General features: G+C 41.5%; 2 protein-coding genes across 5 annotated transcripts in view; one reads left to right on the top strand and one right to left on the bottom strand.

Annotated features, from left to right (window-relative positions):
• The window catches only part of mars1 (methionyl-tRNA synthetase 1), a 37,639-nt gene extending 25,016 nt beyond the window's left edge, over positions 1–12,623 (bottom strand). Inside the window, exons 1-7 of one of the 2 annotated variants that reach the window (XM_041887363.2) lie at positions 12,360–12,623; positions 3,735–3,825; positions 3,442–3,520; positions 2,880–3,011; positions 2,539–2,614; positions 1,497–1,687; positions 647–756 (exon numbers count right to left, since the gene is read on the bottom strand). In XM_041887363.2, the coding sequence (XP_041743297.1) occupies positions 647–756; positions 1,497–1,687; positions 2,539–2,614; positions 2,880–3,011; positions 3,442–3,520; positions 3,735–3,825; positions 12,360–12,462 (782 nt within the window). In that variant the 5' untranslated portion in view covers positions 12,463–12,623. The remainder of the gene's footprint in view (positions 1–646; positions 757–1,496; positions 1,688–2,538; positions 2,615–2,879; positions 3,012–3,441; positions 3,521–3,734; positions 3,826–12,359) is intronic. The other variant, XM_045222825.1, reaches the window with a different exon arrangement.
• A 252-nt stretch (positions 12,624–12,875) lies between these two features.
• Positions 12,876–24,323, top strand: part of arhgap9 (Rho GTPase activating protein 9) — a 51,839-nt gene continuing 40,391 nt past the window's right edge. For all 3 annotated transcript variants that reach the window (XM_041887360.2, XM_041887359.2, XM_041887358.2), the window contains exons 1-2: positions 12,876–13,256; positions 21,872–21,993. The gene's annotated coding sequence lies outside the window, so the exon portion shown is untranslated. The remainder of the gene's footprint in view (positions 13,257–21,871; positions 21,994–24,323) is intronic.

Raw genomic sequence — 24,323 nt, 5'->3', positions numbered from 1 at the left:
ACTGGCGCCAGCGCAGGATGCAGCGTTGCTTCTTTCCCCCTTCATGGGTCTCTTCAGGGCCGACTCACCCATGCTCACAATGTCAAAGTCTGACCCATTTTTTGCACCTTACACAGTGTGGGTTGGTTGGGTCCAGTGGTGTAGTGGTAAATAAAGGTGGGTAAACTACACTGAACAAAAATATAAAAACGCAACATGTAAAGTGTTGGTCCCATGTTCCATGAGCTGAAATAAAAGATCCCAGAAACGTTCCATAAGCACAAAAAGCAGGTTGAATCTACATTTTTCCGGCCATTTTCTCTATCGATGTGACGTTTGGCGGCGCCTAATCAGTCAGTTGTGTACCTGCCTGGCTGAGTGGCGGTGTGGGTGGAATGAGCGAGCTCGCCTGGCAACCACAGCACGAAACACGTGAGGAAATAAAACTCAGTAGTCTGCCTGGAATTTAACTCGCAAGACCAATACATTTTTATATTTTCATAAACATATTTGATCATTATCTGTTCTCTAATTTTGAGTCAAGTACCAACTTGAGAAAATGTCTGATTTTCAAGGTATTCCAGTACTTGAATTTCAGAGTGCCAAATGCAAGTACTTTAAGCACCTCGTGCGAACCCTAGGACTGGATATTATGTAGTGTACTCACATAGGGTGAAGTCGCTCTGTGACCATGGGTAAGTCTGCCAGTCCTTTACCCCAGGTGACTGCTGCAGACAGGATCTCTTCCTCTGACAGCACACGGTCACCATCATCACCCTGGAGGACGGAAAACACATTCAAGTCCCATCATCAAACTGTAATGCTGAGGGAGAGAGATAGAGAGACTCATTTATGAGCTGCTTTATTTTTATAATTCTTATATTTCTTTAATGAAATGTATCGACTGAAGATTCCACAATACAACAGCAGTAGTGTTGTACCTGTATACATGATAATATGTACTATTATTATTACTACAGAAATGAACTGGATTCCATTATCCTCATTGCATTGTACTGTTTTACTGAAATGCTGTACCACTGTAGTTATTTTGCCAATAGCTACAAATTGTATTTCATGCCAATAAAGCAATCTGAATCTGAGGGAGAGGGAGAGAGAGAGAGCGAGAGACAGGACAGAGAGAGCGGGAGAGTGAGGGAGAGAGAGGTGGAGAGAGAGCGAGAGAGACAGAGTTAGAGTGAGAGGCAGACCGAGAGGGAGAGAGAGATGGAGAGAATAGGACTAGGGGTGGATTTGGAGTTTGGCCAGTCTCTCACCTCCTCTCTATGTATTGTCGGCCAAAGAGGACCACAATGGAAAAAATACTTTGTGCTAACCTCAATGACAATTACATTAGGAGTGTGAATTGTGTTTTAAAATTGTCAAATAAATCTTACATGTCCAAACTGTCCCATCTGCAACCTCAAAAATGGTACCAAACTGTACTATTGTATGGTCTACGGTTGTTTCCCAGGATTGGTGTTAAAACCAATTAAACACTAAATGTATTAGTTTACCTCAGGGCTGTTGCATGGCTGTGTGCCTCTACCCTGAACCCGACCATGGTGTGGGGCTGGCTGTCTCTGCATGTAGGTCTTCAGAGACTCAGCCTTCAGTCCCTTCCCCTGTAGTACTGTCTGGGATGCAGACACACAGGCTGACAACACACCCACACGCTCAAACCAGCGCTGCAGCTCCGTCTGATTACCTACAGTAGAAGGCCAAGAGGAATGGAAGCCACGGTTAAACACATACACTGACAGAAGTTTAGTATAACACCAGTGGTGTAAAGTACTTAAGTAAAAATACTTTAAAGTACTACTTAAGTAGTTTTTGGGGGCATCTGTACATTACTATTTATATTTTTGGCAACTTTTACTTCATTACATTCCTAAAGAAAATAATGTACTTTTTACTCCATACATTTTATAATAATAATAATAATATGCCATTTAGCAGACGCTTTTATCCAAAGCGACTTACAGTCATGCGTGCATACATTTTTGTGTATGGTCCCGGGGATCGAACCCACTACCTTGGCGTTACAAGCGCCGTGCTCTACCAGCTGAGCTACAGAGGACCACATTTTCCCTGACAACCATAAGTACTCATTACATTTTAAATGCTTAGCAGGACAGGAAAATTGTTAAATTCACACACTTATCAAGAGAACATCCCTGGTCATCCCTACTGCCCCTGATCTGGTGGACTCACTAAACACAAATGCTTCATTTGTAAATTATGTCTGAGTGTTGGAGTGTGCCCCTGGCTATCCATAAATACAAAAAAAAAAACAGGAAAATGGTGCCGTCTGGTTTGCTTAATATAAGGAATTTGAAATTATTCATACTTTTACTTTTGATACTTAAGTATATTTAAAACCAAATACTTTTAGACTTACTCAGGTAGTATTTTACTGGGTGACTTTCACTTGAATCATTTTCTATTAAAAGTATCTTTACCTTTTACTCAAGTATGATAATTGGGTACTTTCTCCACCACTATATAACACAAACTAAATAAATTGCTCATTTAAAAAAAAAAAAATGTATAATTCACCTGATACCAGACTGCTGTCAGACAGGATGGGGTAGAGAGTTGCCCAAAGAACCACATCTGCCACTGAAACCATCTCCTGAAACACAGCCCAGTTCAACCAATCATTCCAATGTACTCATAAAGCCGTTTTTACATCAACAATTGTCAGTAAGTGCTTTACAGTAACTGCATATACACAAAAATGCAAGCAGAAGCAGAAGTGAATGTCATTGGACTCTATATTTGACATTCATGTGTGTGTTTTCCACTCAGATTTAAAAAGGTGTGTGTGAAGGTGTGTGTTGAGTTGTGAAGGCGTGTGTGAAGTTGTGTGTGTGTGTGTGTGTGTTGAGTTGACGTACAGCAGTGAGGAACAGCGTGCTCCTCTTGCTCAGGCTCTGGTCCAGGTAGCTGAGAGGTCCTTGTAGAACACTGGTAGTTTCTGCTCTTTTCCCCTGCAGCACCACCATGTGGAGGGCCTGCGTCAGTGCAGGCTGGAGAGGCAATAATAATACAAAACTTTATTAATATCATATAATAGATTATAAAACAAACACCTGTACAACACAGAACAAGCGTTAGACACCATCTGCAAAGATTCAAACAGAATGTGACTTGTCTGTTCAATTAATATACATGGCTTCTTGTTGTACACTTCCAGGAAGTCACTATGGATGGGAGCATCATGGCTGATGATTCACAGGAAGTCACTATGGATGGGAGCATCATGGCTGATGATTCACAGGAAGTCACTATGGATGGGAGCATCATGGCTGATGATTTCCAGGAAGTCACTATGGATGGGAGCATCATGGCTGATGATTTCCAGGAAGTCACTATGGATGGGAGCATCATGGCTGATGATTTCCAGGAAGTCACTATAGATGGGAGCATCATGGCTGATGATTTATCAGACATCCTTACCTGTAGTTCTGTAGCTTCCCATTCCAGCCACTGGTTGACGAGATCACTGGATCCCTGTCCATTCACCTCCATCAGGTACCTAAGGAAGGACACATGGATTAAAGACTGGATGACTGAGGGAACCTCTACAACGACACAGACCAGGTAATCGCACAGCTACAACATTAAATCAGCTATCATATCCATGACGATCTTAAGGACCGCCTACGGAGTAAGGCTTAAGTGTGAATGTCTAAGCCTATACAGTGGAGGAATACATTATTAGTATAGATGACAGAGCAGGGGGTACTGACTGGCAGATGGCGTTGGGGCTGAACAGGTATGTTCCACTGGGGAGGAGCAGGGCAGGCACGGCTGGACGGCTGAGGTAGGGCACCACTCTCTCTGTAAACACAACAACATGCAACCATTAGCCTACATTTCATTAATAATAATAAAAATAATAATATAATAATAATAATAATAATAATAGATTGTACTTTTCTAGACACCCAAAGCACTTTACATAGCAAGGGGGAAGCCTCACCTCACCCACCATCAAAGTACCAGTTAACAACTGAACCAACATATTCGCTATCAACCACGTTTCATGAAGTTGCCCTTAAATCTGTGTGTAGTAGTAAAGATTGTTATTGCACAGTAATGGAGTCGTGTTTTTTCCCCTCACTGAAACGTATCACAAAGACATGTCCTTTGAAGGGCTAAACATTGATAGTGGATCTTAAAGGTTTAAAGGGATCATTGGTCACATATTCAGTCGTCATCATCAATTCTTTGAATTCATTTTTCACCTGAAAACTAATCAGAACTCAATCCGATAAGACCTATTGTTACAGTCTACGGTGGGTAAAACTGAGGAGGATTGGCAATAATCTGTGTGGTAACTACTAGCTAGCTAAATTAGGGACTAGAGAGAGAGGACTAGACAAGTGCCAGTTTGTCCTTTCTGTCAGTGTGTGTTGTCTGTCTGTCTGTCTGTCCATCTATGGAAGAATCTCGATTGCATTCTCTTCGCGTCCTCTCTCCTCTCTCCCTCTCTCCTCGCGTCCTTCTCAAAACCCATTTATGAGAAGGTAAGGGGGGAGGGACCTCTGGCTTTCTCATCCAATGGGTTTTGAGAAGGAGGCGAAGAAAGAGGAAAGAGGACGCGAGGAGAGAGGAGTCGAGGAGAGGACGCAAGGAGTATGCAATTGAGATTCTCCCTATATGATCTAACCGCTCACAAGGATCCGACAGCTAAAGGCGTTAGGGTGGGCAGCCTGGACTGTACGACAGAGAGCCCTGTCAGTCTATATAATCACAGCTGAGCTCAGGAGGATCAAATCACACAGCTGGACAGTTCAGCCACCAGCTAGAAACAATCAGCTCACGGAGCAGTTCAATCATGTAGAAGCTTCAGAGAGATAGAGAGAGAGCTAGTAGGTATTATGATTACAGCATTAGGACCCAACCATGGAGAATAATCAATTTTAGATGCGTCTCTGTCGTCCAACATAGGAGGCACCTTCTGCTTTGAGAAAGAATAGTAGTTAGTGTTGTTGGGAATACATATGATAACCTTTTTTTTGTATTAAAAAAAATAAAAAAGTATATACATATATATATATAAACTCAGGAAAAAAAAAGAAATGTCCCTGTCTTTCAAAGATAATTCGTAAAAATCCAAATAACTTCACAGATCTTCATTGTAAAGGGTTTAAACACTGTTTCCCATGCTTGTTCAATGAACCATAAACAATTAATGAACATGCACCTGTGGAACGGTCGTTAAGACACTAACAGCTTACAGACGGTACGCAATTAAGGTCACAGTTATGAAAACTTAGGACACTAAAGAGGCCTTTCTACTGACTCTGAAAAACACCAAAAGAAAGATGCCCATGGTCCCTGCTCATCTGCAAGAACGCGCTTTAGACATTTTTCAACTGTGCTGTGATGTTTCACAAAAGTTCTGAACCTTTCTATTCTCATTGTTTCTACAGCTTGTAAATTGAAAATAAACATTTTTGCTAAAAGTATTATTATATTATTGATCGATTGACTATGACTTTTCAGATCACCCAGTAGTGCTATCTGCAGGGTTAGCTCCAGGTAAATATTGCAATTCTTCAGCCATTCCTGGACCTGTGACCAAAAACAAGCTACATATGGACAGTACCAAAACAAAATGATCTAATGATGCTGTCTCTTCGCAGCAAAATCTGCAGAGCTGGGAAGGTTGTCTCCCCCATATAAATAACATTCTATTGGTTGCAAGAGTTTTGTATAATAATTAAAATTAAACAATTCTAAGTTTTGAATCTGGTGTCGTTTTGCGTATCTGTTCATAAACCACGTGCCATGGGATCGGTACATAAAAAATCTATATTTTGTAATCTATATGGTAAGGCTGTCAATTTGGGGGTCCTTAAATTAAACTGGTATACTTTTTTTATTTATCACAATTTTCTTTAACCAATTATGGTCTTTAATGCAGGGCCAACAGACAAGTTCCTTACTTTTTCCCCCTTCCACTTTCCTCTTCCATTTCTGCAGTAATGCTGCAATTAGTTGGTTGTAATTTTGGGTAGAGCAGACATTTCCATATGTTTTTGTTAGCTGCATGTGCGCCATAACTCCACCAGTCCTACCGATGATATCATTTACGAAGATTATACCTTTCTTTAAAAAAAAAAAAAAAAAAAAAAATGTTTTATTATCAATTAGTATATTTGAGTTTAACCACAATATCTGTTGTATTATTTGTTCTATCGTTTCTGGTGGACGAAATTGAAACCACATTTCTATGGTTTGTTTTAGAAATAGTGATTATTTCCTTTTCAAATAACAAAGTGAGAGGTTGTAATCTGAATAAAGGGAAAAAGGCCATTCTTGAATATAGGGTGAGACATTCTTACTAATTTGCTAGAGAACCAGTTTGGATTTAAGTATAACTTTTGTATGACTGAAGCCTTTAGTGAGAGGTCTAATGCTTTAATATTTAATAATTCATATTCATTATATAAATAGGCCCCGTTTAATTTAGTCTGGCTTGCCGTTCCAAATGAAATGGAATATTTTTTTCTCATATAATAATAAATAAATAAATAAATGTTTGCTAGGTGTAGGCAAGACCATAAGCAAATAGGTAAACTGGGATATTACTAAAGAGTTAAATCAGGGTGATTTTTCCACAAACAGACAGGTATTTACCTTTCCATGGTAGCAAGATCTTATCTATTTTTGCTAACTTTCTATTAAAATGTATTGGAGTGAGATCATTTATTTATTTCGGGTTATGTAAACCGAGTATCCACATCAGACCATTTTATTGGTAAACAACACGGTAATGTAAAAGTTAAATTTTTTTAGTGATCCAATACGTAATATAGTACAAAATCAAAATGTAGTTGTAATCCAGAGAGGTTAGAAAATGTATCTATATCCTCTATGTGGCTGTCGAGGGATCCAAGTTGTGGATTTAAAAGAAAACATGAATCATCAGCGTACAATGACACCTTTGTTTTTAAGCCCTGGATTTCTAATCCCTTGATATTATTGTTGGATCTGATTTTAATAGCTAACATTTCGATGGCCACAATAAATAGATATGCCGATAGTGGACAACCTTGTTTTACTCCTCTTTACATTTTACATTTTTAGTCATTTAGCAGACGCTCTTATCCAGAGCGATTTACAGTTAGTGAGTGCATACATTTTTCATACTGGCCCCCCGTGGGAATCGAACCCACAACCCTGGCGTTGCAAGCGCCATGCTCTACCAACTGAGCTAAAGGAGGCACTCTTGACAGTTTAAAACTTTGAGAAATAGCCATTATTTACTATTTTACACCTAGGGTTACTATACATGATTTTAACCCATTTTATAAGAGATTCTCCTAAATTGAAATGTTCCAGGCATTTATATATAAACTCCAGTCGTACTTTATCAAAAGCATTTTCAAAGTCAGCTATGAATAGCAGACCTGGTTTCCCAGATTTTTCATAGTGTTTTTCAAAGATGCCCAGAACTTTGCCGGACGTCTCCTTTAGCATATGAATCAGACGCATATCAACCCACAAGGTGCAGAAAACATAAGCACCAACGCTTGATAAATAGTGCATAAATTATTATAAAAGGATTAATTGCATGAACAAATATTTGTGGAAATATATCAATACATTTTTTTTGTTTTTTTGTTATTTGTTTAGATATCCTTGACTATGTTTTGTATAATTCTACAAAGTCCTACAACGTAGCTCTATAGACTATTTTCGTTTCCCTTACAACAGGGGTGTCAAACGTCCGGCCCGCGGGCCGGATCAGGCCCGCAAACGGGTTTAATCCGGCCCGCGAGATGATTTAGAATTTTTTTTAAAAAAAATAATAATAATAATAATTTTGTAAAGTATAAAAATGCGCTGCAATTTTTCAATAAAATAAACTGCTGTTCCAATTGCGTCCACTGGGTGGCGCAATAGCAATTGTGTTAAGCAAGCAAACTGTTTATACCGGGGCAGAGCAAGTAGGTCAAGCACGTGCAGCCAATGAGCTACTTTGTTTTGCCCGCGATATTTATTACGGCTTCTACTTTTAACATTATGTGCTTTGGCACCCTCATTGCCCCAATATGTCTCTGTCAAAAAAAGAGAAAAGTGGACGCAGAGTGCAGAGTGTTCCACGAAAAATGGTCATCCTATTTATTCACGGAATTGAATGGGAAAGCTGTATGTTTGGTGTGTTCAGAGCATGTTGCAGTGCTGAAAGAATATAACCTTCGTCGCCACTATGTGAGTCTTCATGCCGACAAATATGACAACTTTCAAGGACAGCGGAGATGAGAGAAGGTGAATGAACTGTTGGCGGGTCTGAAGAAACAGCAGTCTGTGTTTACTCACAGCCGAGACATCAGTGACGCTGCAGTGAAAGCTAGCTACCTCATTGCTAATGAAATCGCAGTGGCTTCAAAACCATTTAGTGAGGGTGAATTTGTAAAAACATGCATGATGAAGGCAGCGGAGATTGTGTGCCCTGAAAAGCGGCAGGCTTTTGCAAATATCAGCCTGACAAGAAACACAGTTGCAGACAGGATTTCCGATCTTTCAGTGGATTTGGACAGCCAGTTGAAGCAAAAAGTAAAGTCATTTATTGCGTTTTCGGTTGCAATTGATGAAAGCACGGACATTACAGATGTTGCACAACTGGCCATTTCCATCCGCGGAGTTGATGACACATTGACCGTCACCGAGGAGTTCGTGGAGTTGGTGCCGATGACAGATACAACGACAGCAGCTGATATTTTTACCGCACTCGTCGGCGCGCTGGACAGGGTCGGAGTGGACTGGTCCCGCGCCGTCAGCCTGGCTACAGATGGTGCGCCCTCAATGATCGGGAAAAAAGCAGGCGTTGTGACAAAGTTCAGAGAGAAAGTGCAATCTGTAAATGGAGGACGTGATTTTTTTACTTTTCACTGTATTTTGCACCAGGAGGCTTTGTGTTGCAAGTCATTAAAGATGGATAACGTCATGAAGGTGGTCATCCAAACTGTTAATTTCATCCGATCCAGAAGCCTGAATCACCGTCAGTTTGACAGCCTTCTCAGAGAGAAAGACCACATCTATGGCCTGCCATACCACACTGAGGTAAGATGGTTAAGCCGAGGTGCTGTGCTGAGGCGTTTCTTTGATTTACGAGAAGAAATTGAACAGTTCATGGAAGAAAAGGGCAAACCAGTGTTAGAATTTCATTCCGCAGAATGGATGCAGGACCTTGCATTTATGGTGGATGTTACAGAGCACCTGAATAACTTGAACAAACAGCTGCAAGGGCGCAACAAAGTTGTCACGCAGTATTATGACAGCATACGTTCTTTCAAGTTGAAGCTGTCATTGTGGGAGACGCAACTCGCCGGTGGTGATGCAGCTCACTTCCCCTGTCTGAAAAATGTGTGCGCGACCCAACATGTGGCAGACATGAAGCGGTTCAAAGATAAAATAACGGGACTGTTACGGGAGTTTGAGCAACGCTTTCAGATTTATGTTTATATGTTTTTATGTTGATGTGCTATTGTTTTTAATTGATTTTATTTTATTTGTATATTTAACCTATTCTTGACTCTGTGGTTCTTGCACTTGTTTGGGGAACAGGATTTCATTATTTTTATCTACATTTCTGCCTGAGAAATGACACCCTGATATAGTTCTGTGATCTGTGAAACAGTTCTGTTAATCACTGAGGCATTGTGTGTTTGTGTGTTCTTTTTCTTTAGAATTTTCAAATAAACTTGACGTGTTTTATGATTAATAGTGATGTTGTGCTTGTACTATTTTGGACACACTGTCCTCAGGCTCCAGCTTTATGTTGTATGTTGATCGTATTAAAACAAAGAAAACAATCTGAAGTTGTTGTTTTTAAGTTATATATACCATGATTTTTCCGGTCCGGCCCACTTGGGAATAGATTTTCCTCCATGTGGCCCCTGAGCTAAAATGAGTTTGACACCCCTGGTTTAGATAGTCAAGGATATGTTTTGTATAATTCTACAAAGTCCTACAACGTAGCTCTATAGACTATTTTCGTTTCCCTTACAATAAAAACATTACAGTGTAATCCATTTGATCAGCTTCATTTGGAGATTTGATTAGAAATAGAGTTAGAGTACTTAATAAAGTCCAGTTACAGCTTCTTTTGACAAAATAGGAATGAAAAAAGATAATAATATAACCAGCCAGGTGCGCAGGTGAAATGATTTGCTGTATTCCTAAACAAAAACAACAGTGCATGAACAATTGTAAAGGATGAATTGCATAAATAAATTGCATATTCTAATTGTATGTTGCTTAGTAGCCAGAGCAATGCTGCCGCGTGAGTGGCCATTTGCTGAATGCATGGAAAGCACAGATACTCTTGGAAAAAGTTACATTTGGAAATGGAGCTGCACCTCTTGAATTATGAGAGTTATTTGACAAAGGTAAGTGTCATAGAAACGGCAGAATATGCTCTTTCTGACACTATAAAGAAATCACAATGTTTTACCTGCATGTGACTCTGAAGGAGGACTTGATAAAGTGATGATCCTTTCCCTGCATCTGTCAATTACAAGATGCGCCCATCTCTTCATGTACAATTTGACAACTGATAGGCCTAATATTGTCACTCATCAGATTATTGTCAATTTAATCTTGCCTATAGGCTAACAACTCTTATTATGTGTGTAATTAGTTTCGGTATAGTTTCTATGGGCCGGCTTTGCAGGCTGACTGGCTGCAAAGCCGGCCCAAGTTGGATAGCTTCAAGGATATGTTTTTGCATTATTCTAAAGGCCTACTGCAACACATAGCATGTCTTCGTTTCCCTTACAATGAATTTGATTAGTAAAAGAGTTACAGTAAATAAAAACAGTCCTGTAACAGCTTCTTTTTACAAAGTAAAACATAAAAAGAGAATGGTATCAACCCGCGCGGTCTAATTATTAACATGAGCGCCAACGCTGATAAATAGGCATAACACAAACTTCATCATTACACTACTGATGTTCTAAACTAAAATCAACCTCTTCACCCTCATCATTCAACTAGACCTCATTTAAAATTTGATTGTGAAATAACTTGCACAATTATCGGCCATTCCATCCATCTGTCACTCATTCAGTGAGCTGGCATCGTTTGCTTCCAAGGATAGAGTCAAGGATATGTTTTTGCATTATTCTAAAGGCCTACTGCAACATATAGCATGTTTTAGTGTCCCTTACAATAAATGTAAATGTAAATAAAACAGTCCTTAGCAGCTTATTTTTCCAACGCAAAAGAGAATGGTATCAACCCCCAAAGGCGCCCGGTCAAATTATTTGCAGCTGATATAGCCTAGGCATAACACAAACTCATCATTACACTATTGTCTTTCCTCCTTATCGTTCAGTTAGGCCTAATTCAAATTCAATTGTGAAGTATGGTGCACAATTATCGCCCATTCATCCATCTGTCATTCATTCAGTGAGGAGAGAGAGTGGCATTAGCGCCTGTCTGGGTACCAACGTCCTACAGCAGATTGCCTTGGCGGGTTAAGTTGGAATAGGTGTGAAACAAACAGGTGAAAAGGCTCTAAATACTTTTCTGTTTGTGATTTCAAAATTCTGACAAATGAGCAGTGTAAAATGCAAACATTTAGGAAAAGAGTGAAGAAACAGGGCATAGGTTTATTTTTTTCACAAAAATCAAACCTCAGTGGCCATTTGCCTATGGCGGTTCTAGTGTTAAGAAACCTAAGGTCTAGCTATCTGTGTTCTTTTTTCAGTGACTACATTCCATGTAAACAATGTAAAGCCACTAGACGAAATATGCAGAGGACTGTCTCTACATTGTGTTTACCTGGTGGGAAAGAGGCATACAGCAGTACTGTATATTGTTGGAACAACACAATCATGGCAATAGACCTAGCTGTAGCCTTTTCTGGTCAGTTCTCAGCTGTCACAGGTCAAGCTGGTCAATTAATGATTGACTGTATGTATGTATGTATGTATGTATGTATGTATGTATGTATGTATGCGTGTGTGTTTGGGCAGTGGATGTGATCTTGTGTGCCAGCTCTGTGACTGACTGACAGTACTTAGGTGAATTTGTCATTACCCTTCAATCCGAATACTTATCTTCTATTCTGAGATTCAATCAATCTTGACATTCAACAGAAGTGGAGTCGATGGATCTGATTTGTCAGTGTCAAACATGACGGGCAGGCTCCATGAAATGAATGGCTCCTCTTTACAAGAAAAACAAACCTGCTAGCTAACTAGCCTAGTGGTGTCCTTATTTTGTTTGTATACAGTACCAATGGGATATGTAAAAGGTATCAATGATCTAACTTTCAAAAGCATAACATCCTATGTGTTAGCCAGTTAGCTAGCAACCTAGCATCTAGCACGCCTAGCTGACTGTCCTCTTACCTTCGTGGTTGACATGTTGAACGTCACATTTGACTCCAGTAAGTTCTAGCACTGCTAACACCTTCACACAGTGCGGATTTCCGTCACTCACGAATAGTTTCATCTAGCTGCCTCTATTCAACTGCTTTTGGACTGAAATACCTAGATATAACTTGCTAAAGTACTGGAAATTATAAGACAATTAAAATATCTGACAGCATGTAACTCTGCCGGTAACTGCTGCTCCACGCGCTGATGCAACCACGGTCAATTGCCCCTTTTGCAAATGGCGCACATTGACGTTTTCTACAGTACGCTACATGTGTTAAACCTATGCAATCAGACTATGTTGGACCACAATTCCCATCAGTGTGTATTGAAACGTAGCTACAACAAACTGACGCGCTCCTTACACAAAATCTGATTGGTTCATGCAAAATCACATGGGATATTTTAGCCAATCGGTGGCCAAATACGTTGATGTACCGAGACATATCTTTTTACCATCTGAAGGAGAATGAATATTATAATAACCTACACGTGGAGTGGTGTCACAAGTCTGTAAAAGTGCATGCAGCTGTGCACATTTTATACCCATCGAAGCTCAAATGGATTTCAGCTTTCTAAAGCTGCATCACATGACAGAGGACAAATTGCCTGACGACTCAAACTGAATTCTTCCGCTGCTCCATCGGAGAAGAAACTGACGTCCGTGGGCGTGGCGTAGCGTTTGGCCTGTGCAAGGAGTTTGGGTAGCCAGGCAAGAGGAGAAAGCGACCATGGTGCAAATATCGCAAAGCACTGGAGGATGCGGATGCGATCATTTCTGAGGATATCGTTCGCTCGCTGGTGTGCCCTGGGATCACCGTTTTTGATAGCAAAATAATTGATGACACACATCGCACCGACCTCCTAAAGGTGAGAAACTGCTTACTTTAGGTTGTTCTAGCATTTAGAAACCCATATTTATATATTTTATTCTGAAAAGTAATTTAGAAAATTGAAAATACTCATCTTTTTTGTTAAGTAGTTCACAAGTTGTCAGTTAGCTATGTAATGAAATTGTCAGTTACTATATAGCCTATAAGTTATTGAGTCATTTTGCAACTAATTTATATATTTAATTTCAGAGCTATTAATGGCGGTGTTGTTGTCAGTAAATAATACACATTGAAAACACCTGATAATTATGATTAAACAACTCGTCTATGAATAGACCTGCACTTTATAATAGCAAAACAGTTCGTGGTTGTATGTACTCAGTAGTACTTTGGTGAAATTGCCAAGTTAAACTATTTGCAGTATTTATGAGGGTCCATCTCAAGCTGATGGGGTGTCTGTAGCAGCCGAGCAGGTGTAGGCTACTGGGTGATATAGATCATCATTGGCCCTTACTGACAGAGGCTCAATTTAATAATAATAATAATAATAAATAATAAAATGTCCACTATGTTTTATTACTCATACTGTATACAACACAAATTGTTTTGTTAGTGCTGTCAAATTTGAATGCTCATAATTTTCATTTTCCCCCCAATCATAATACAACACAAGAATGTAACATTTTTCCCGAACTATAATACAACACAAGAATGTAACATTTTCCCCCAACCATAATACAACACAAGAATGTACAATTTCCCGCCAACCATAACGCAGCACAAGGATGTAACATTTTGGACCAAATAAGTTCTCTTCGTATTGTTACAACATCCTGTATGATTTTGTTTAGTTTCAGTGTAGGGTGCCGTCTTTCGGATGGGATGTTAAACGGGTGTCCTGACTCTCTATGGTCACTAAAGATCCCATGGCACTTATCGTAAGAGTAGAGGTGTTAACCCCGGTGTCCTGGGTAAATTCCAAATCTGGCCCTCATACCATCATGGACACCTAATCATCCACGGCTTCCAATTGGCTCATTCATCACTCCTCTCCCCTGTAATTATTCCCCAGGTCGTTGGTGTAAATGATAATGTGTTCTCAGTCAACTTACCTGGTAAAATAAGGGTTAAATTAACAAAAGTATCGAGAAAGTCTACTTGGAACAGGATATGAAGCATAGCTTCACTGAGGTATCCTTTGAGGTTGTGGGACTGAGTGAGCTCAGCTTTGAGGTTTCAGATGCACTGAGACCATCATCAGACTTACTTCAGTTGTATTCTTCTATATTTCATCACTGCAGTAGAATAGTATTCTAGTATTCTCCATTTTCTCCATCAGTTTTTCTCAGCTCAAACACCGAAACTATGACCTCATAGAATCTATAAAAGGTGTGAAGCAGTGTGACTGAGACTGTCCGAGAAGTGAGAAGGCTCTTTGTCTGAAGCCCACTGCTAATTTGCATGTTTCACTTACACTACTTTGACTAAAGGTACAGCCAATAAAAAAAAGCACATGATCAGATGAAATGGAAACAGTTAGAAGCGTTGTGTTTTCTTTCCGTTTGGTAATCTGTCTCTCTGTATGAGCAGAGCGGAGGGGTATCCTACGAAGTAGGTTTGAGGAGTTAGCGAGGTAACTTTGGTCAATTCTGAGTTCAACTGTTTTTAAGCTCAGTGCTATCAGTTGGAGTGTTTGGAGCAGTGACCTTCTATGGAGAGAGAGAGATAAGTTACACAGGCCACAACAGGACAGGCCAAAACAGGACAGGCCACAACAGGACAGGACACAACAGGACAGGACACAACAGGACAGGACACAACAGGACAGGACACAACAGGACAGGACAAAACAGGACAGGACACAACAGGACAGGACAAAACAGGACAGGACACAACAGGACAGGACACAACAGGACAGGACACAACAGGACAGGACACAACAGGACAGGACACAACAGGACAGGACACAACAGGGCAGGACAAAACAGGACAGGACACAACAGGACAGGACACAACAGGACAGGACAAAACAGGACAGGACAAAACAGGACAGGACACAACAGGACAGGACAAAACAGGACAGGACAAAACAGGACAGGACACAACAGGACAGGACAAAACAGGACAGGACACAACAGGACAGGACACAACAGGACAGGACAGAACAGGACACAACAGGACAGGACACAACAGGACAGGACAAAACAGGACAGGACACAACAGGACAGGACAAAACAGGACAGGACACAACAGGACAGGACACAACAGGACAGGACACAACAGGACAGGACACAACAGGACAGGACACAACAGGACAGGACACAACAGGGCAGGACAAAACAGGACAGGACACAACAGGACAGGACAAAACAGGACAGGACACAACAGGACAGGACACAACAGGACAGGACACAACAGGACAGGACACTACAACATACACTACAACATCCACAGGTTTGTTTGAGCTGTTTATACAGTACACTGTGTCTGAAGCCCACTGCTAATTTGCATGTTTCACTTACACTACTTTGACTAAAGGTACAGCCAAAAAAAAAGCACATGATCAGATGAAATGGAAACAGTTAGAAGCGTTGTGCTTCCTTTGTAATCTGTCTCTCTGTATGAGCAGAGCGGGAGGGGTATCCACGAAGTAGGTTTGAGGAGTACAGGTAACTTTGGTCAATTCTGAGTTCAACTGTTTTAAGCTCAGTGCTATCAGTTGGAGTGTTTGGAGCAGTGACCTTCTATGGAGAGAGAGAGATAAGTTACACAGGACACAACAGGACAGGACACAACAGGACAGGACACTACAACATACACTACAACATCCACAGGTTTGTTTGAGCTGTTTATACAGTACACTGTGCTCTGAACCTGTTTCTCTGTGTTGCTACAGTGTTCGAGTTTGCACTGGCTATAGGGTGGTTTAATGCACTGCAATGGTCCCTGGCCACATCACACGCTCTGTGACTGATTCCCACTGTGATGTTACTGTTGCAGAAAGTGGGTCTTTGACTTGGCTGATAGCTTGTGACAGCTCCCTGCCTCTCTCCCATCCCTGGTGGATCAATGCTCTCTGTGCTCTTCATCAGAAACATCAGTGGATGAGCTGCAGGCTTCTGGGATGGGCATGGAGGCCAGTGGGAGTCAGGTTACATTCCAAATGGCACCCTAGCATTCCAAATGGCACCCTATTCCCTCCATAGTGCACTACTTTTCGACCAGGGCCCATATAGGGAATAGGCTGCCATTTGGGACACAGCCTCAGACTGGGGCTCAGCCAATGATGTGTGTATCTATGGGGTCAACCAGCCTCTCTACTCTGCAACCACAGGTTGTTGTGTTGGAGTGCTGCCTGAGTTCAAGAGCTTTCTGGAAGTGAAAGATAGGTTCTAATTCTACCCATTTCTGGAAAACTGCCATGCTTTTTCTCCATTGATGTCTTGAGAACTAAGATTTATACAACATACAACAGTAAGAGCTACAACCTGACAGTCCGTCCTGTTTCCATTTTAATAACAAAACATACAATGAAAGGTAAAGTGATGTCAGGATGAATTAGGCTTTCTCCCAAATGGCACCCTTTTTCCTATTTAGTGCACTACTTTTGACCAGGGCCCATAGGGCTATGGTCAAAAGTAGTGCGCTATATAGGGTGCCATTTGGGACGAAGCCTTATTGTAATGCTAAGCTGGCCTAATGGTCCTGAAAAAAAGTGTGCATGCCCTGACCCTGTTATGGCCCTGCTGGGGAATTTTAAAAAGCATTAGTAAAGATTATATATTACAACACATTGCATAAACCTACGTAAAAATGCAGTTATGGCTTACATTTTTATATTATATTAATCTGTTTTTCAAACACAAGTCTCACTACAAAATCCAAATATATGGAAAGCGAAAAACAACAACTTTAAAATGAATATCAACCTATTTCTGAATAATTCAGTGAGGTTTGGAGAATATTTCCAGAAAGTCACATGCTACAAAGGTGTTTAGCAAATCAGTCAAGTCATTTAGTCCTTATTGAGTAACAGCCACAGGCTGAGAATGATTGCATCATGGATTTGCAATAATGACTTGTGTGCTACAGTTTAACAAAATGTATTGAGCAGATCCACCCTCTCTCTCTCTCTCTCTCTCTCTCTCTCTCTCTCTCTCTCTCTCTCTCTCTCTCTCTCTCTCTCTCACGAACACACACACACAGCACACACACACACACACACACACACACAAAAACACACCTTCATTATGACAGGCTATAGCAACTAGTCTCTGACAGGGACCCAGATTGACCTGAAATGGAACCCTATTGTTCAAAAGAGAGTGCACTATTTAGCGAATAAAGTGGCATTTTGGACGCATCAGCCCCCAGAGAGTGTATCAGTGTTTCAGTTTCTCATCAATGATTCACACAGCAGAGAGCGCAGAAATGGTGAAAGGCCGTTTTTTCTAGTTACACCAGCCCAGCCAGTTGTGACTATGTTCACACTAGGCTATATTCCACTCCACCATGGGCGAGGCGAGAACACAGTCACGTTGTATCCAAATAGGAGGGAGTGTCATTGCAGGGCAGGGAGCGACCACTGTTGATCAATTAATATACATTTTTGTAAGGTTTGATAAATTTTTTCATTAGGATAAATCAAGTCTGACATTTTAAAGTGGAAATTACAAACTTTAGAAGTCTTTTTAAACCTCGAATACGCTACAATTTCCATTTTCTGCGACAACATAGTGATCACATTAAGGGAGTACGTGCTGTAGTTGCAGACTTGCAGCCACATCCTTGATGTCACCAGCACCACAACTAACTGAGTATTGATGTCACCAGCACCACAACTAACTGAGTATTGACGTCACCAGCACCACAACTAACTGAGTATTGATGTCGCCAGCACCACAACTAACTGAGTATTGACGTCACCAGCACCACAACTAACTGAGTATTGATGTTGCCAGCACCACAACTAAATGAGTATTGACGTCACCAGCACCACAACTAACTGAGTATTGACACGACCAGCACCACAACTAACTGAGTATTGATGTCACCAGCACCACAACTAACTGAGTATTGACGCGACCAGCACCACAACTAACTGAGTATTGATGTCGCCATTACCACAACTAACTGAGTATTGACGTCACCAGCACCACAACTAACTGAGGATTGATGTTGCCAGCACCACAACTAACCGAGTATTGATGTCACCAGCACCACAACTAACTGAGGATTGATGTTGCCAGCACCACAACTAACCGAGTATTGATGTCACCAGCACCACAACTAACTGAGTATTGATGTCACCAGCACCACAACTAACTGAGTATTGACGTCACCAGCACCACAACTAACTGAGTATTGATGTCACCAGCACCACAACTAACTGATTATTGATGTCGCCAGCACCACAACTAACTGAGTATTGACGTCACCAGCACCACAACTAACTGAGGTTTGATGTTGCCAGCACCACAACGAACTGAGTATTGATGTCACCAGCACCACAACTAACTGAGTATTGACGTCACCAGCACCACAACTAACTGAGTATTGATGTCACCAGCACCACAACTAACTGATTATTGATGTCACCAGCACCACAACTAACTGAGTATTGACGCGACCAGCACCACAACTAACTGAGTATTGACGTCACCAGCACCACAACTAACTGAGGGTTGATGTTGCCAGCACCACAACTAACTGAGGATTGATGTTGCAAGCACCACAACTAACTGAGGATTGATGTTGCCAGCACCACAACTAACCGAGTATTGATGTCACCAGCACCACAACTAACTGAGGCTTGATGTTGCCAGCACCACAACTAACTGAGGATTGATGTTGCCAGCACCACAACTAACCGAGTATTGATGTCACCAGCACCACAACTAACTGAGGCTTGATGTTGCCAGCACCACAACGAACTGAGTTTTGACGTCACCAGCACCACAACTAACTGAGTATTGACGCGACCAGCACCACAACTAACTGAGGGTTGATGTTGCCAGCACCACAACTAACTGAGGGTTGATGTTGCCAGCACCACAACTAACCGAGTATTGATGTCACCAGCACCACAACTAACTGAGGCTTGATGCGACCAGCACCACAACTAACTGAGTATTGATGTCACCAGCACCACAACTAACCGAGTATTGACGTCACCAGCACCACAACTAACTGAGTATTGATGTTGCCAGCACCACAACTAACTGAGGATTGACGTCACCAGCACCACAACTAACTGAGTATTGATGTCGCCAGCACCACAACTAACTGAGGCTGATGTTGCCAGCACCACAACTAACAGAGTATTGACGTCACCAGCACCCCAACTAACTGAGTATTGATATGGTGCCAGGTTTCCTCCAGACGTGACGCTTGGCATTCAGGCCAAAGAGTTCAATCTTGGTTTGATCAGACCAGATAATCTTGTTTCTCATGGTCTGAGAGTCTTTAGGTGCCTTTTGGCAAACTCCAAGTGGGCTGTCATGTGCCTTTTACTGAGGAGTGGCTTCCGTCTGGCCAATACCATAAAGGCCTGATTGGTGGAGTGCTGCAGAGATGGTTGTCCTTCTAGAAGGTTCTCCCATCTCCACAGAGGAACTCAAGAGCTCTGTCAGAGTGACCATCGAGTTCTTGGTCACCTCCCTGACCAAGGCCCTTCTCTCCCAATTGTTCAGTTTGGCCGGGCGGCCAGCTCTACGAAGAGCCTTGGTGGTTCCAAACTTATTCCATTTAAGAATGATGGAGGCCACTGTGTTCTTGGGGACCTTCAATGCTGCAGAAATGTTTTGGTACCCTTCCCCAGATCTGTGCCTCGACACAATCCTGTCTCGCAGCTCTACGGACAACTCCTTCGACCTCATGGCTTGGTTTTTGCTCTGACATGCACTGTCAACCGTGGGGCCTTATATAGACAGGTGTGTGTGTCTTTCCAAATCATGTCCAATCAATTGAATTTACCACATGTGGACTCCAATCAAGTTGTAGAAACATCTCAAGAATGACCAATGGAAACAGGATGCACCTGAGCTCAATTTCGAGTCTCATAGCAAAGGATCTGAATACTTATGTAAATAAGTTATTTCTGTTTTTAATTTCTTATACATTTGTAAACATTTCTAAAAACCTGTTTTCGCGTTGTCATTATGAGGTATTGTGTGTAGATTGCTGAGGAATTTATTTATTTAATCCATTTTAGAATAAGGCTGTAACGTAACAATGTGGAAAAAGTCAAGGGGTCTGAATTCCTTCTGAAGGCTTCTGTATACCACCATGGGAGATATTCACACTATATACCACCATGGGAGAGATTCACTCTATATACCACCATGGGTGAGGCAAGCACACAGTCACGTGTTTGTATCCAAATTGGGGTGAGTGTCATTGCAGGGTGGCAGGGCAGGGAGGGACCACTGTTGATCCTTTGACAATTATCAATTTAATATTGGTGTTTATCCAGTATGGATGGATAAAACAAAACTAAACAAACTGCATAGCGTAATTTAATTTAATCTAATCCATGATCCCTGGCACATCAGAAGGGTAAAACAGCAGCTCCAGTCTAGCAGTTAGGACGAAAGAACGTGTATGTGTGCCTGTGTGTGTGCCTGTGTGCGCATGAATGTGCCTGTGTGTGTGTGTGTCTGTGTGTGTGTGTCTGTGTGTGTGAGAAATTCCTTTTGAAGTTCCTAATTCACTATCTTCCTCTTCTACTTCCTCCTCTCTGAAAGATCAGCCAATATAAATGAAGTAAGATAATACATTGTGTCTCTGTGGGTCTATGAGTCTGGCGTGATAACCAAGGACGACTCACACATACCCATAGAATTAGACTTCCATCACAGACCCATTGACTGGAATGGGGTTTCCAGTTTTATTTCTATGTTCATACCACCACATCACATAAATCTGATGTGATTTCAGAGTGGCAGTGACACATCACATTACTTTCCCAAATGTTCATTGCTTCGTGTTCTTTGTTCTAGTTGGAGTTAGTTAGAGTTGTAAGGATGTTAGAGCTGTAAGGTCCAGTTCTGTTGGCCAATCAGCTCATAGCTGTGAGCATGGATCAATGATCAATGAGGCGAACCAATTTACGGAGAGCTGTGCTGTGCTGGGGCTGCACGCGGCACGGGACTGTGGGCCAGAGGCCTGGCTAGTGTCTCTCTCTGTTTCTCTCCCTCTCCTCTCCTCTCCTCTCCTCTCTCCCTTTCCTCTCCTCTCCTCTCCTCTCCTCTCCTCTCCTCTCCTCTCCTCTCCTCTCCTCTCCTCTCCTCTCCTCTCCTCTAAGGGCCTAATTCTGCCCTACATGCATTAGTTGGTGTATTTAGTTGGACTCTCTCTCTCTCTCTCTCTCTCTCTCTCTCTAGGTAAATTGGTGCTTTATGGGAGGGTAGCACAGGGTGACTTGGAGTTCACTGAGCTGATCCAAGATCAGTCAACTACGATTAAGAGTGAGATGGTGTGTGTGTGCGTGCGTGCGTTCGTGTGTGCCTTGGTATGTGTGTGTGTTGGCATTGCCACTAGCCTCCTTAACTCCTCATTGGGTAGTCCCCTAATCCTATCCCATCTGCCAGTGATGAGACTCTAGGCTAACGTGTGACTGACCAGTCCAATGTGTCTTAATTGGTTTGGAAGGTTGACTGTTGACTGGCCAGCTGGGTGGTTACTGAGGCAGATTGCATCATAGATCCTCCTCCTCTTCTTCTGTATGACTCATTGGAGCTGACCAGCTGACATCAAGACTGACCACAGACATGGTGAGTAGGTCCACGTCTTTTTCTCACATGTATGCATGCGCTAAATATACACACAGTCATGCACTATCTGGGTGTTTCTCTGGGTGTTTCTCTGGGTGTAGGACTTTAGTATCTATTTTCAGAACCCAGAACCAAATCTCGCACACATTGGCCAACTGCATTTATATAAATAGTCTGTCACGAGAGAGTAGTCTCAACCTGTCTCTCTCTCTCTCTCTCTCTCTCTCTCTCTCTCTCTCTCTCTCTCTCTCTCTCTCTCTCTCTCTCTCTCTCTCTCTCTCTCTCTCTCTCTCTCTCTCTCTCTCTCTCTCTCTCTCTCTCTCTCTCTCTCTCTCTCTCTCTCTCCATGCTATAACCTATTCATATTGGCCAACATGGTCGTAACAGTGTGAGTCATGTCCTAATTTCACTCATTGTGGTAATTAAGAGGGAAAGACATAGCAATGGCCGCCAGTGTCGAGAGATAAGACGGTGGTAAGAAGGGATGAGGCGAACGAGACGACCTCAACGTACACTTTGTGTTCTGCCGCTCTGAAAGCGGTTTCCTGTTTTCGTACTTGTCCCTGTTCTGTTCTATTCTGCATCTTGATGTTTTCTAGCTCCACGGCTAGAGCTCTGATAAAAGTCTAGACGTGGGCCCTATGTCCCACTACCACTATGAAGGAGAGTCTGAGGAGTGGGCTGGCGACGGAGAATTATACTTTTCAATTCACATTACGTCCTTGCCTTTAACTTTCGTTGTGGCTGGCAAAGCAACATTCTTGGTCCGCAGCTCAAATTGAGCCATTACTAGCCAGTTAAGCACAAACTATTCAACAATGACAGAAACTTTTTTTATTCTAAAATATATTACACTCTTGAATAATGAATCGATTCACAGGCATGTATGTGAAAATTAAAGTGTTTATTTTTCTCGCCCAGCTGCATGTAGCCTAGAGAAACCGCTCTGATCCCATCTGGGTACTTAACGTCATGTTTTCATAGCCTAAAATAGGCCCATTTATTTGGTTTCTGAAAAACTGTGAACGTGATCAAATTTTTGGTTTATATTCACATTTCTTGTTGCTAGGCTACCTAGGCCTTTTTTAATCCAAAATTATTGACTGGAATTAATCAATCAACACTATAGTGCTGACACACTGTATGAGTATCTTTTTAATTACAGATGCAAACCCAGCTAGAACATAACGTTCTGAGAACTATATGTTTCTTAGAGCTTGGTGAGAGCATGGTAGCCTATGGTTATTTTGTATACAACCTTCCCACAAGTTCTTGGAATGGTGCAGGATACCCAGCTAGCACATTACGTTCTGAGAACCATATGTTTCTTAGGGGGGAATTTCAGTTCTTCAGCATATCGTTTCCTACAGGTTTCCTCATGGTTCTATTTAAAGTAATGTTATCAAATTGTACCGAGAACGTTAAGAAACAACACATTTCAGTACTTCAGCATGACATTTTCTGCAGGTTTCCTCGTGGTTCTATTTAAAGCCATGTTTTCAGAACATTAAGAAAACTTTCCATAAAAACCACAAGAAAACATTAGTAACATTTAAAGAACGTTCTAAGAATGTTATTTAAAAACACACATTCCGTTCTTAGAAGTTAATAAAACTCTCTCTATTCTCTATCTTGTTAAGTGTGTTCAGGTGTGTTGGCCGTGCTCACTAATTGGCCACACCTGATCTTAAATTAGTGCTTGTGGACTAATTCCATGGCTAGAGAACAGAAGATCATAAGTTTGAAACTCACTGACACCATGCCACAATAAAAAATTATGTGTTTGCATGATTAATGCCTAAGCAAATGAATATCCATGTATCATATCTGTGCTTCAAGTTTACAGTTAATCCAAGCGTGCAGTGTTATTAAAAGTCTTATTGAAACATGTTCTCAGAACGTTATGTATTTACCTTCTAATAACCTAGAATTTCCATTCTCAGAACGTTAATAAAACCTCCCAGGAAAACTTTTAGGGAACCATAGTAAAAACACTCTCAGAACCTCCCTGCAACCAAAACATTAATATTCCCAAAATAGGCTACATTTTCACTTCCGTTCTCTGAACGTAAAAAAAAGAATGGTCAGGAAACTTATGATTTCGTTCCCAGAACCAATGGGAAACCAAAAACATACGTTCCCACAACTTCAGAGGAACCAAATGTGCTAGCTGGGAAGGCCTACACATGCAACCCTGCATACTGCAAGCTCAGCCCTGTTAGTTTTTGTCCAATCGCAGTTGTTGTCTCTTTGTCTGTGTAAAGGGTTTTAATGTTTTCATCCTCCCTAGGGCCAGGAGTTTTTCCAGGATTTTTTTATAAAACCATATG

Source organism: Coregonus clupeaformis, chromosome 10, assembly GCF_020615455.1.
Source record: "Coregonus clupeaformis isolate EN_2021a chromosome 10, ASM2061545v1, whole genome shotgun sequence".
NCBI lineage: Eukaryota > Metazoa > Chordata > Actinopteri > Salmoniformes > Salmonidae > Coregonus > Coregonus clupeaformis.
Note: the sequence above shows the minus strand (reverse complement) of the source record. Positions and strands in the feature narration are given on the sequence as shown.